Source organism: Populus alba, chromosome 14 (assembly GCF_005239225.2).
Source record: "Populus alba chromosome 14, ASM523922v2, whole genome shotgun sequence".
NCBI classification, from domain to species: domain Eukaryota; kingdom Viridiplantae; phylum Streptophyta; class Magnoliopsida; order Malpighiales; family Salicaceae; genus Populus; species Populus alba.
The window spans coordinates 7,202,363-7,214,964 of record NC_133297.1 but is presented as its reverse complement, the minus strand read 5'-3'; the positions used below and the strand labels follow the sequence as shown (position 1 = coordinate 7,214,964).

The 12,602-nt window shown below is 34.6% G+C and overlaps 1 protein-coding gene across 1 annotated transcript; it reads right to left on the bottom strand.

The window, feature by feature from the left end:
• Positions 1 to 5,814: 5,814 nt before the first annotated feature.
• Positions 5,815 to 9,608, bottom strand: LOC118041564 (uncharacterized protein At5g41620). The gene is made up of 3 exons (XM_035048980.2): positions 8,756 to 9,608; positions 7,798 to 7,923; positions 5,815 to 7,482 (listed from the first exon to the last, which is right to left on the bottom strand). Exons 1-3 carry the CDS (start codon positions 9,143 to 9,145, stop codon positions 5,989 to 5,991), a joined length of 2,010 nt encoding a protein of 669 aa, XP_034904871.1. The 5' UTR covers positions 9,146 to 9,608; the 3' UTR covers positions 5,815 to 5,988.
• Positions 9,609 to 12,602: the final 2,994 nt, after the last annotated feature.

Here is a 12,602-nt window from a genome sequence, read left to right as displayed (position 1 = left end):
CTTCCGGTACTCATTATTCACCAAAGCATTGGACACATCAATGAATTTAATCTTTTCTTTACCATATAGTAAAGTGGTGACGAGATGTTCATATGTGTCAGGCAGTGAATTCAATAATAACAGAGCTTTATCTTCATCATCTATTTCCACATCTAAATTCTTCAGATCAGCTATCATTTTATTGAAATCATTCAGATGCTCATTCATGGAAGTACCTTTCTTGTGCTGAAAACGAAAGATCCTTTTCTTCAAGTAGAGACGATTCTCTATACTTTTCTTCATAAACTTGTCCTCCAGTGCTTGCCATAATTCCTTTGCAGAGTTTTGTTCTGAAAAGGCGTACTTCTGATCTTTAACAAGACAAAGTCGGATAGAACTGCAAGCTAACCGATTTATCCTCTCCCAGCTTTTCTCATCCAAATCCTCCGGTTTATCTTCTAGAGTGAAATCCAAATTCATTTGGACAAGCATATCCATAACTTCACATTTCCACATGCCAAAATTACCTTTCCCGTCAAACTTCTCCACCTCAAATTTGGTATTCGATACCGGGATGTATTGTGGAGGTATACTAGCATTCCCCGCTGTTTTTTCTTCTGGAACATCAGCCATTATGACGCCTTTGGATTACAAATGGACTCCCGAAATTGTTAAAACACGCACTTTTATGCTCAAAAGAGCCAAAACAGTAACTTGCGTGTGCTGTTTCACAAAACGGACACCACGGTTGCGTCCGGAATGGTTGAAAATGCTAGGAACAAGCTTGACTCGGCCAAAAACAGGCTACAAAATCACTGAGTTGGCCAAAAAACCAATCTAACCGAGTTGACTCAGGAAAGGAATCTTCTGTCTCTGATAAAGAATATTCTGTCAAAGCCAAGGGAATATTCTGTCACTGCCAAGAGAATATTCTGTCTTTGTTAAAGGAATATGCTCATTCTGTCAAGAGAATATTCTGTCACTGCCAAAGGAATATTCTGTCTCTGTTAGCGGAATATTCTCATTCTATCAAGAGAATATTCTGTCACTGTTTGGTGACGTGGCGGATGACGTGGCAGTCTTCTCAGGCAAGAATTCCGGCAGTCTGGTTTTTCCGGCAGATTTCCGGCGAAACTTCGGCGAGCTCTACAGGGCTCGTTTTAACTCCGATTTCGATGATATTTATATTGCCGGACTCGTATCGACGAGAGGAATCTCCGCAGCTGGTCAAAATCAAGATCTGAGAACTTTGAAAATTCTGCAACTTCGAACCGAGAGCTGAAAAAACGTGTTTTTTTTCAGTGTTCTAGCTTCCCAAACGCTCTGATACCAATTTGTTGTGCATACTGGACCGAAAGCAAACACAAATAAAACACAAACAAGCAGATTTACGTGGTTCCCCAAAATCGGGTACGTCCACGGAGGCAGCAGATTGTATATTATTGGAGGAATAATACAAACATTCAACTCAACCCCAATACAATCCTAGAAAACCCAGTGTTTCACTCTAACACTCTGTGTTTCTCTCAAATCTGTATTTTTCACTCTCACGGTTGCACTCACCACACTTCCTCTGTGCTTGACACTTCCTCTCTTGCACTCTCTTTATAGGAGAGATGGAAGCTCTTAGCAGCAGCAGCCCATGTGCAAAACAACAGCAGCCCACGTGCACAATGACAAAAGTCATGGTAGTAGTTGATGGTTGTTGGAGAAAAGGTTGACAATTGCTACAATCTCATCATCAATTATATCTCCAACTTTTTTATCTTATCAATTTTACTCCAAACATACGGGACTCTAGACAACATCGTCTACTACTCTATTGTTAAAAGATTTAATTCTACTGAGGTTATAAATTCGAGTTTATAAATTTGAAGTTTTTTAAAAATTTAAATGATTGTTATTTCAGAATCTATAAAATTAGTTAAAATACATGTAAACAGACTCGAATAATCATATTAATAATAATAAAAAAATCCAATCCAATTTACATGTAAATGCTTTCAAATAAGTTACAAGATAAGCCTCAACTTGCCAAAAAGACAATTTTATATGAAAAATCATAGCAGGTTTATCTCGAATCTTCTTTTATATAAACTAATATTCGAGAGGAATTTATTATGATTCAATGCAAAAGTTTTATTCGGTCTAAATTGGAGCTTTTTTGACGTAATAGATGAAAGCACCTAAAAATAAACACAAGCAATTATATACAGATTCGATAAAATCTCTTAAATACCGCTAATAATGGACGGTAGAGGGTGACATTATCTCACATCAATTATATTTGAAAAACAATCTGATAAAATAAAATATTTGAGACTCGATTGATAATGGAGTATTTATATTGTAGGCTCAAATTTTTTTATATAAAAAAAAAAAAAACGTAATACATGCAATACGTTTTCGTCAGACTTGGTGAATTAAATTTTATATAGTAATTATATTGTCCTACTATTACGTATTGAAAAAAATGTGTTTCCTTAAAAAAAAAAAAAAAAAAACACTTTGAGTCACTACAGACATAAATTAGCTGGAAAAAGTATTTGTTTGGGATTGTGATAACAATTATAGTTTAAAATATTTTTTGTTTATAAATGCATTAAGATTATGTCTTTTTATTTTTAAAAAATTATTTTTGATATCAGGACATCAAAAACAATTCAAAAACATTAAAAAATATTAATTTTAAATAAAAAAATCAAATTTTTAAAAACTCAAATTGAACCACATTTCCAAACAGCTAGAAAATCATTGACGTGATCCAACCCGATCCATGCCTTTAGAGCATCTAAGTAGAAAAATGTTATTTAGAAAAGTTGATTTTTTAAATAATGCAAATATAATTATTTTTTATAAGTGCTGCACTTCAATATGCTAAAAAACATTTAGAAAAGTTAATTATAGTTTAAAAATAAATCGAATGATTTTTACTCAATTCAATATTAAATGATAAAATTAAAAAAATTAATTAAAAAAAACTTAAATTAACTTAAATAAAATATCAAAACTCATGATATAGATCATGAGATTAAAATATTTTTATAAAAAACAAACCAAAAAATATGGATTTAAAAAAATTCAAAGAAAAAAAAATTACAATAAATAATGTTTCATAAGGTTTTGATATTTTAAAAGATACATAAAGATAATTTTTTTTTTTTTTTTTTGTGAAATAGAGATACTTTGTTTAGCATCTTCGTTGTAGCATGTAATACACTTGAAAAGCCACATTTTTATTTTTTTATTTTTTACTTTCAATTTATTTTAATAGATTCAATTTTGGCTACCGATGTACAAGCCATCTAGAATATAGTGGTGTCTGTGTCGCTTCACCAACTATGGACTACAGCGACCAGATATTCAAGGATAGCAAATACAAGCATCTTTCTCTGCCTTTAGACACTTAAATCCTCGCTTATTTGCCTCTGGTGGGAAATGGGTCATTTCTTACGCATGTTTTTTTCATAGCATCACCATGACTGGTCTTTATATATTTCATATACAAAGTTCCTTTTTCTTTTTGGTTAGAATTGTATTTCTTTTTGAACAACTTGCTAGCTTTCATTAAATAAAGGAAAAACCTTCTAAACCATCGCAAGAGTTCTAATGACTTGACAAATACTTAAATCCAAATGAAGATAAATGTAGATGAACCAAAGTATCCGCCGCAAGGCCATCGGAGGCCGTGGACGAAGAAGTGGCTTGAGTTCCGAGTAAGATGAGTCAAAACTCCACGTTTGTTTTTAAAATGGTGGATTTAGCAGTACTGCATATCTTGACCAATTCTAACATGAAAACCGGGGGCCGCTGGTTGCAGATCGGAGCAGCAAGCAGCGGCAGCCCCATTTGAGATCTCAAAGAAGGCTTTTTTAGAGGGAAAAAAGAGTTTTTATTATTATTATTATTATTATTATTATTAATGTGTATATTTGTACTAGCTTAATTATGTATCCAGTAACATTGTAGAAACCTTCGGAGATCGCCCTGTCCCCTGTACTTGTTCGGTCTTTAAATCCTTTTTTAAATTATAATTGTGAATTAATTTGCTTTATATATAATAATATCAGCAATCACTTACGATAAATTAAGATCACCTGATAACTATGGTGTGTATTAGAGGACGAGAGATGATCAGTACCAGGCGTCTGACGACATGCATAGATTTTACTCTTAAAAAGAAGAGACATATGGACACCGACTCTATAAACTCCCTCGAGTGAAGCAATTATTGGATGGACCGTTTCTGCCCAAAGGAAAAGCAACGGAGTCGCAGATGAAAACATGTCTTTCAAGTTCTTAAATTCTTACCGTTAAACACAATAACAAACGAAGGCGAAAACTGGAAAAGCTGGAGATGACAGTAAAAGTCTTGTAGTTTGTCTTATATGTGATACCTCCAAGTTTCCATGAAAATAAAAGGCGTGTGCGAGTTCTTCGTACTGTTAGTTTTATTAAAAAATAATATAAATTATATTTTAAAATTTTATATAAAGATTTAATTTATTAAATTAAGATGATTATTTGATATGGTATCAGAGTTTTGATGATCAAACAGTTACGAGTTTGAATCTCACCATCTTTATTTATTTGATAAAAAATTAAATATAAAATAATATGAGTTTGTATAAATTTCAAGTTTAAAAGACTTTTATTTAAAGAAATATATTAAAAAATAATATAAAATTATATTATAAAATCTTATCTAAGAGTTTAAACTATTAAATTAAATTAAATTAAGATGAATATTTCACTTGAAAACACGCTCCTCCATTAATTTGGGGAGGTTTCATGCCTTTGCTTTTGCTTCTCAGGGTTTTAAACGAACCGGGAAGGAGGAAACCTGGCTGTGGCTGGTACTGTTGCATGCTCACCATTACTTGACATTTGGTGAAGTAATAATTAGACGGCACGTGTGCCTTAAAACGCCCCATTCCGTGACCAAAAAGGAATCGTTTTTTGTTTAGGGAATACAACCCATCCCTGTATAAATGAGTGAAGCCCAGCTCTTGTTCTCCACTGACTGAGAATTATTATTAACAAAAACATTAAAAGAGTTGATTCTCATAAAATACCATTATATTTTATAAAATACTATTTATTTCATTGTTCATTTCAATAATGCTTAGTTTTTTTTTCATTTTCATTTTTTTTTTCATTTTTTTAATATTTATTTTTGTTGAGAAATTAGATTTCATGATTTCTTAATATATGTTTTTCACTAGATAAATCAGAATATAAAGTTCGAAAATAACTGTGTAGTTTAATTGACGCATCAATGAAAAATCCACCATTCATACGCCATAGCCACCATTATTCGAGCCTCAATGTGTTTAGGAACAGTTCTCATATCCATCATGATGCTAAAATAGCAAAAGCCAACAGCAAAACATTTGGCCAGGCTACCGATTGTAAGGCCAAGAAAAACTATTCTAATTCCAATAGAAACAAGGCAACTGGGTTTTTAAGGTTAAAATGAACAGCTGTTGGCGCAGGTATCCATGCCCAGATTCAGCTCAATATGTTAGGCATCAGGTAATGGATCTACCAACAATGGAGAATCAATATTTAGAAAGACGCTTCAGATTTCAATAAAGAACAATGCAACGTGACTTTCTTTGTGCCTGTCTGTGGATCCATGAGCATGCGCTTGGGTGCATGTGTTCGCTCGAGTCCGAACCCCTACTACGGATCAAATGCTGCAAACGTACGTAACTTCTACTTCGAAAGTAAATTTGACCACCATTTATAAGCTTGAGGTACAGCTTTTGGGTTTAGGTGGGGATAAATTCACTCATTGGTGTTCTCACCAGAGACACAGATACATTGCCCATCTGCAAATATAATGCCAAAATTTACAAGTGAAAAGGGAATATAATTGACGGACCTTTTATTCTGAAAGTTGTTGAACAAAATATGCGACATGGAAGATTCTAAATTTTATACGGAGTTTCTTATAGAGAAGATTCTAACTTCAGGCATATCAACGGTCCAGCCCCCTCCATCAACCTAAAAGACAGCTTTAGAAGCCCTTATGCGAGATTTCTGGCCCTCCAATCTTGCTTCAAGCAGCTTTGCCTTCAGTGTATTTTCCTTCAAGTCCCTTGTTAGTTTTGAGGAACATTCAGACTTGTCAAATTCTGGCGATGTTAACTTCGACATCCATTGTCGCACTGGACTAGCATGACCAACAAATACAGGTTGAGCACAAGCATCTTCCTTGAAATCACTGACAGGATGAATTTTATCACCCTCGGATGACAAGGAGTGATTTCTTGTTAGGGTATCAAGCAGATAATTTGAATTCAATCCATGGATCACCTGTTTAGTTTTCCTTTTATGTTGACCATCTTGTTTGGCTTCATAGATATTGGATATACCTGGGCTCTCTCCTCTTAATTCACTCTGCCCTCTATCTGAAAATCGTGTTTTGTTTCCTGCCATGTAGTCTTCAAACTGCACCTGGAAATGGGCTGGGTAATGAAACTTAGTATTTTCCCTTGATCCAGCCATTCTCTTCGTGGAATTTGAATTCACAGTTTTTTCAAGATGAATTTCTGAAGCATTATCTGCTTGTTGTTTAGAGTTGCCAATAGTTTGTCTTTTACTTGCACTGTTTAGTTCGAAACAATGTGAATCGCTGTCAGTAGAATCTTCATCAGCTGCATCTTGAGGAGCACTCGCAGCCTCATTCAACGGATAGGATTCCCGCCGTGAGCAGTTTTTTATCCCCTCCTTTTCGAAGTTACCATCTTTCTTCAATTCAGTGGAGAGTCTAGCTTGGAGAAAGGTTTCAATATCGGGACCTAATTTGTCAACAATTGTATTCTTTTCAACAGGATCGTTTTCAGCTTCTGCTAGTTTCATTTGCATCCGCTCATCAAGCCATGCTTCTGAAATATGGAGAACCAACCGGTCAGGTTTCTCCCTACCTACACTATCCATGTCAGATTTGTGCCCAAGGGACCGCACCTCTTGCTCATAATCTCTTATCCCCTGGGCAAACTCATCACACAAATTTTCCAACAAAAAACATGTTTTCCTTTCTCTCTCGAGCTCTTTTAAAGCATTACAGAAAAAGTATTTTACCTCGGAAAGCTCTCGAGCTAGCTTCCGGTGGAGGCTCTCTGAGTGCTTCCTTAACTTCCTCTCATCTTTCAGCTCTTCTTGCACTGACTGAACAGCAGATTTGATTCGATCTTGCTCCTTGTTTTTCCTGATAACTTCATCTTCTGCAAGTTGCTCCACTAAGTGGTCCATTTCTTGTCTATTTGCTTGCTTCTCTTTCAGCAACTCCTTTATCTGTGACTGAGAATGACCCAGTTCCATTTTTAAAGCTCTTAACAACGACATATTGGATGTCTGTTGTTCTTCAAGACTCCAGATCCGATTGAGTACTTTGAGCAATTCCGTTGATGTCTTGAGACTATAACTTGAGTCTCTCATCCTGTCCCTAAAATCTGAAGAACTAGTAGGGGTGACTGCAGGGTTATAAAGCGCCACCTGTGGAAAAGAGCCACTTCAAAATTTGTTAAAGAAATACAAACAGGGGAAAACAAATAGAGAAATAATTCAGGGAATCTAATGATAATAAAAGAAATAGTGACACTAAGCAATGGAACTTCTCGTGGAGTTCAACTTAGAAACATAAACAGTGTCCTTTTCGGAAGAATGCTAGATTAAATGAGAACCATTAACAAGATAAAATGCCAAGTTCATCATTTTCCACTCCAGTATGACAACTATGATTTTGGGTCCTTGACTTTCTTCTGTTCATGAAATGCAGAGGGATAAAGGGAGGAGAACACATATATATACCTCCATTGGGCTATCACAACTTGCAGGTGATAGAGGCCGTAGAGCATTACCATTTCTTCCATCTGGTCGATGGTGTTGTATCAATGACTTGGTAACATGTTTCCTCAGGGAACTAGCACTTGCTGGCTGGAAATATAAGCACAAGGATTAGCTAATTTGTGAAAATTACAATACTCAAAGCTAATTTATCATTAAGTAAGGATCCGTTGACAAAGTATGCAGAAGCCTTGTTTCCCGAAAGGAAAAATAAAACCCCCCTGGATAATGACTGCAATTGCTATGTTAAACAGGAACTCCAATGTATTCTTGCTCATCCAGTGCAAGAGGGAATTTCATCTCCAAGGAAGCCACTAACAAATACAGAAACTCAATTTGGAGTCCAGAAGATGAATTTAGGAAAATGAAGTCACAAGACCCCAAAGAAGAAGCCTTTCAACCCAATCATAAACTACCAAATTCGAGCGTGAATACAAGGAATTTGTCTATGGGCCACCAGAAAAAGAGTAGAAATCATAAGATAAATCAATTTTAATATGTCTTTAGAAGAGGCAATCTGCGAGTAACAAAGCCAAAGGCAACAAGAAAATAGGAAAGAAAAAAAAAAAAGGCAGCCAAGCCATCAGACTCGAATAATGCTATTTTCTGCATTAATTGACAGTTCCAGTTCCTCAACTAAAATGCCAATAATATACTACTAAAAGATCAAGAAAACAGACCAACCAGAGCACAGGACAAACAAGCATGCAAGCAAAAAACCCCTAACCACCTAACAAGTAGAGGCCTACAAAAAATCAATTGAAGTTGGTAATGACAAAAAGAAAAAACAACTAGATAAACCAGCCAATCACAAATCAAAATTAAAAAAAAAATCACAATTTCTTTCGAACTTAGTCATAAACCCCATCAAAATAAAAATAAAAAAAAAAACGAAAAAAAAAATGCTTAGAGATGGTTAAACCTGATCAGGGGGGCTATTAGGAGGATCAACAAAATGAGTACGTGGCTCAAAGGCCTTCTTATCTTGGTGGTGGCGGCTACGGTGAGCTCTTCTATGACCAAGATTCTTGTTCATTTTAGACGCTGAAAGGTGAACTTGGGGTTGAATCTCCCAAAAATTGGCACAGAGCTTTCTAGCAGAGACAGTAGTGGTATTAAGGAATTCTTGAATGGGGTTGCCGTTGTTGTTGTCGTTTGGAGAAGGAGAGAACTCAAGTCTCCAAGTGGGTGATGGGGTAGATGGGCCTCCTCTTTTCCCTACCTGCAGTACCATCCCTCCTTTCAACTTTTGTTTACTCTTCAATATCTCTACTTTCCCTTCTCTCTCCACACCTTTTTCTTTTCTTTCCATTTCTCCCTTCAAGTTCCTAACTCTGGGTTCTTCTCTGTTTCACTCATCTAGCTTGGTCTGAGATCTTCAGTCTGAGTGAAGTTTGGTCCTTGTGTTTTTCTATTACTGTGACTTGTAGCTACTAGCGAGAGCTGTTAGCTTGCTTCTCCTTACTCTGTTTCAAGTTCTGTGTTCAATGTCTGACTGAAAGTTTGAACTTTACATGGGACCTTCTGGCTTTTCCGCTGTTTCAAGTTTGTTGTCCTTTGCCCCTAAACTCTAGCCACCTAAGCTCTCTGGCTGAGTTGGATTCCAACTCTTTCATTATAGAAATGTGCAAGATCCAAATGGCATGCAATAGAATGGGATGCAAAAAACAAAAACATTTGCAATTGCTTATCTGGTAATCTTTCCTAAGCTAAGGCATGAATTGCCTTGTCTGTAGACAGCTTTTTCAAAATGATTCGGAAGAATGAATAGTCCTGTGCATCAATTCCGCATTCGACACCATTTATATGCTACCGATGCACCAACTTTTAATTATGAAGGTGCCTCGAAGTCAAAAAAAGGCTGAAGCATTTGTGCAATCAGACCAACAAAGTAAAACTTCACATGTTACATCACTGTTTACACAATCCAAATTGTCAATACATTTGGAAACATTTCTCCTTTCTTGTCAACATTTTTGCTGGGTCCTTCGCTTGTTTGGATCATAGAGTCCTAAAACCACAGGATGTGATTTTTTGATTAATGTTGAGTCAATGTTTAATAGTTAGTTTTTTATTACGTTTTTTAAAATATATTTCAAAAAAAATATATTAGAGGATATTAATTCTACATCTATTTGCTTCCCGTCAACATTTCCTCGTCATTTTTTTATAGATTTGTTCTCCATGTTATAGACATGGCAGATCGATGTCATATGCTAGGCCAACTGGTTAAAAATCGCAGATGCTCTATGACCATGATTGATGGACATTGCTTTATTTTCTCCACCTCCTTTGAGTGAATAAATTTAACGATTCTTTTATAAATAAACACAGTAAATTAAGAATTTTTTTTATAGAATAACACCATTTGAAAAGATTAACTTCATTAAAGCACACGGAATTTACTAAATGTGGGAAAATAAGTGCAAAGAAACTGGATCTTCTTCCATCTTATATACCAGATAAAAATAAAGAAAGCCCCGTCTTAGCCCAATCATACTCTCTCGCTTTTATTTTCAAGACTTTCATAAATACAGTCGACCAACTTCGAGCCCTTGGAGCTAAGCAAAAGCTATATTGTCTTCCAAGTAAGATCTTCCTTGATGAGGATCTTACTTGATCACAGGTTGCAGAGCTTAAACGCTTCAGAGAGCTGGTTGCGGCAGCGTGTCTTTTAGCCTAGTTTGCCCAAATTTAACTCATCCTATGACATCTACGTGTCTCTTCTTGAAGAACTGTCGAATTCTAACCTCATTTGAGATGCTATGACTGAAACATAGGAATAAAATCGCTGGGGGTAATGATGCCTAAATCCTTCTCTTGGAGCAGTAAGCTAAAACTTTTAACCATGCGGTTCATGGAATAGTGTGACACGCTTGACCACCTATGATGCCGAGCCTGGTTAGGATCCTAGGACGAGGGAGGTCAACCTGGTTGGCTGCTTTTCGGTGCGTCGGCATCTTACCAGTATAGACCGATGTAGGGCTAAGCCACAGGCCCGCAGGTGAAGAAATATCTGTGCGAGCTGTCCAACAAAAAGCCTGTCAGAGACCAAACTAGCTTGTGGTCCATAGCCCTCTCGTGCTGGCGTTACAAAGCTTTTGGTTGGTTGTTTATTCTAAGGGTGTACGTTGCTTAATTATTCCGTTAAGTTTTTCCAAATTTTCAGATTTCAAGGGACAGTTGACAGTCAAATCTGAGATTCATGACATGCAGATTTTTATGTTTATTATAAAAATTAGAGAAGAGGAATTCACAGGTTTCTAAAGAGCAAAGTGATTGTCACACAAATCGTGCCCTCCGTTTCGCCCAATCAGCTGTGGAAGTCAATTCGTGCCTCGTTAAATCATCATTGCTAGCACGATTTAAATTTGTGTTTTCTTGACATGAATTGTAAAAATAAGGAGGTGTTTTTTTATCCATTCAAAGAGTATTTTTTAAAAAAATTAAATTATTTAAATTATTGTTTTTATAATTTTAAATCTTTTCATATATTGATATCAAAATTAAATTTAAAAAATAAAAATTATTATTTTAATATATTTTTAAATAAAAATATTTTTAAAAATAATCATTATCACAATTTCAAATAATATCTAAAAATAACATGTTTGTATATATAGATAAGCAATGAGTTATCTACAATAACCCGGATTCATTCAATAGCCTATGTTTATATATACATAAACAATACGTTATTTACAGTAACTCGGATTCATTCAATATAGCCTATTTTATTTAGGATGATTATATTTTTTTTTAAAATGATAATTATTTCTTAATCCATCTTCATTGTGTGATCTTTTTTAATAAGTTGTGTGAGTAAATTGACAATAGGCAACAGAATGGCCTCTGATAACAATTAGTGTCAATGCAATTTCCTTCATTGATATGGTTTAAAAGTATTATAAAATTATGAAGTAATTATGATATAATATCACAAAAATTAATCAAAAAAGGTTGGTATGCATGGCATATCACTCGAGGGAAACGACCAACTTAAAGGAACAGAAAGAACATAAATCACGATCTGCATAATCAAACATAAATCAACTTCTAAAATATTGCAATCAAATTAATTTCAAACAGCAATCAAGATTAGTCCTTCAAAAAACAATTTCCCTGACAAATCATCATCATAAACTGCTGCTTCTGCCCTACTAGTTTTTCTCTCTCAAATTAGGATTGGTCCGCCTAGGCTTTAATTATGAATAATAATTTAATCTGAACTTTATAAATATCTGCTTTACCAAAACTTGATAGATAATTTTTGAACTTAATAAATAATAAATAAAATATGGATATTATCGAACTCAACATAAAACCTCTCATAACTTAACCCAAAATATATATTTACACTATATAAATATATTTATAGAATATTTATATTGTTTTAATACAACATGATATATACATACATTAATATTAATATTAATATAAAACACACACACATGTACACACACACACACATATATATATGAATAATATTTATCATTTAATATATATATTAATTATTTTATATTTTATTAATTAATAGATATATAAATAGTAGATAATAAATACTGATGAGATAATAATTTATAAATATTTAAATTTATTAATCAATAAATATGAAACAGAAATAAAGAAATCCGACCGCAGGGAACAATGTCATCCCGAGCCTCTGTATTTTGCTGTCTATCCTTCCTGTCTTTCAGTGTCTCTGGCCCAGATCTGGCCTAGGCTTAATGTGCCCTTTAATTTCGGTCCCATCAGGGCAGTTGTGATTT

Excerpts from the sequence above, each read along its gene's own strand:
- LOC118041564 (XM_035048980.2), bottom strand. The coding sequence starts at position 9,145 with ATGGAAAGAAAAGAAAAAGGTGTGGAGAGAGAAGGGAAAGTAGAGATA. Across the intron at positions 7,924-8,755 it reads CTAATAGCCCCCCTGATCAG|CCAGCAAGTGCTAGTTCCCT; the intron begins GTTTAACCATCT and ends TTATATTTCCAG. Across the intron at positions 7,483-7,797 it reads GTTGTGATAGCCCAATGGAG|GTGGCGCTTTATAACCCTGC; the intron begins GTATATATATGT and ends TCTTTTCCACAG.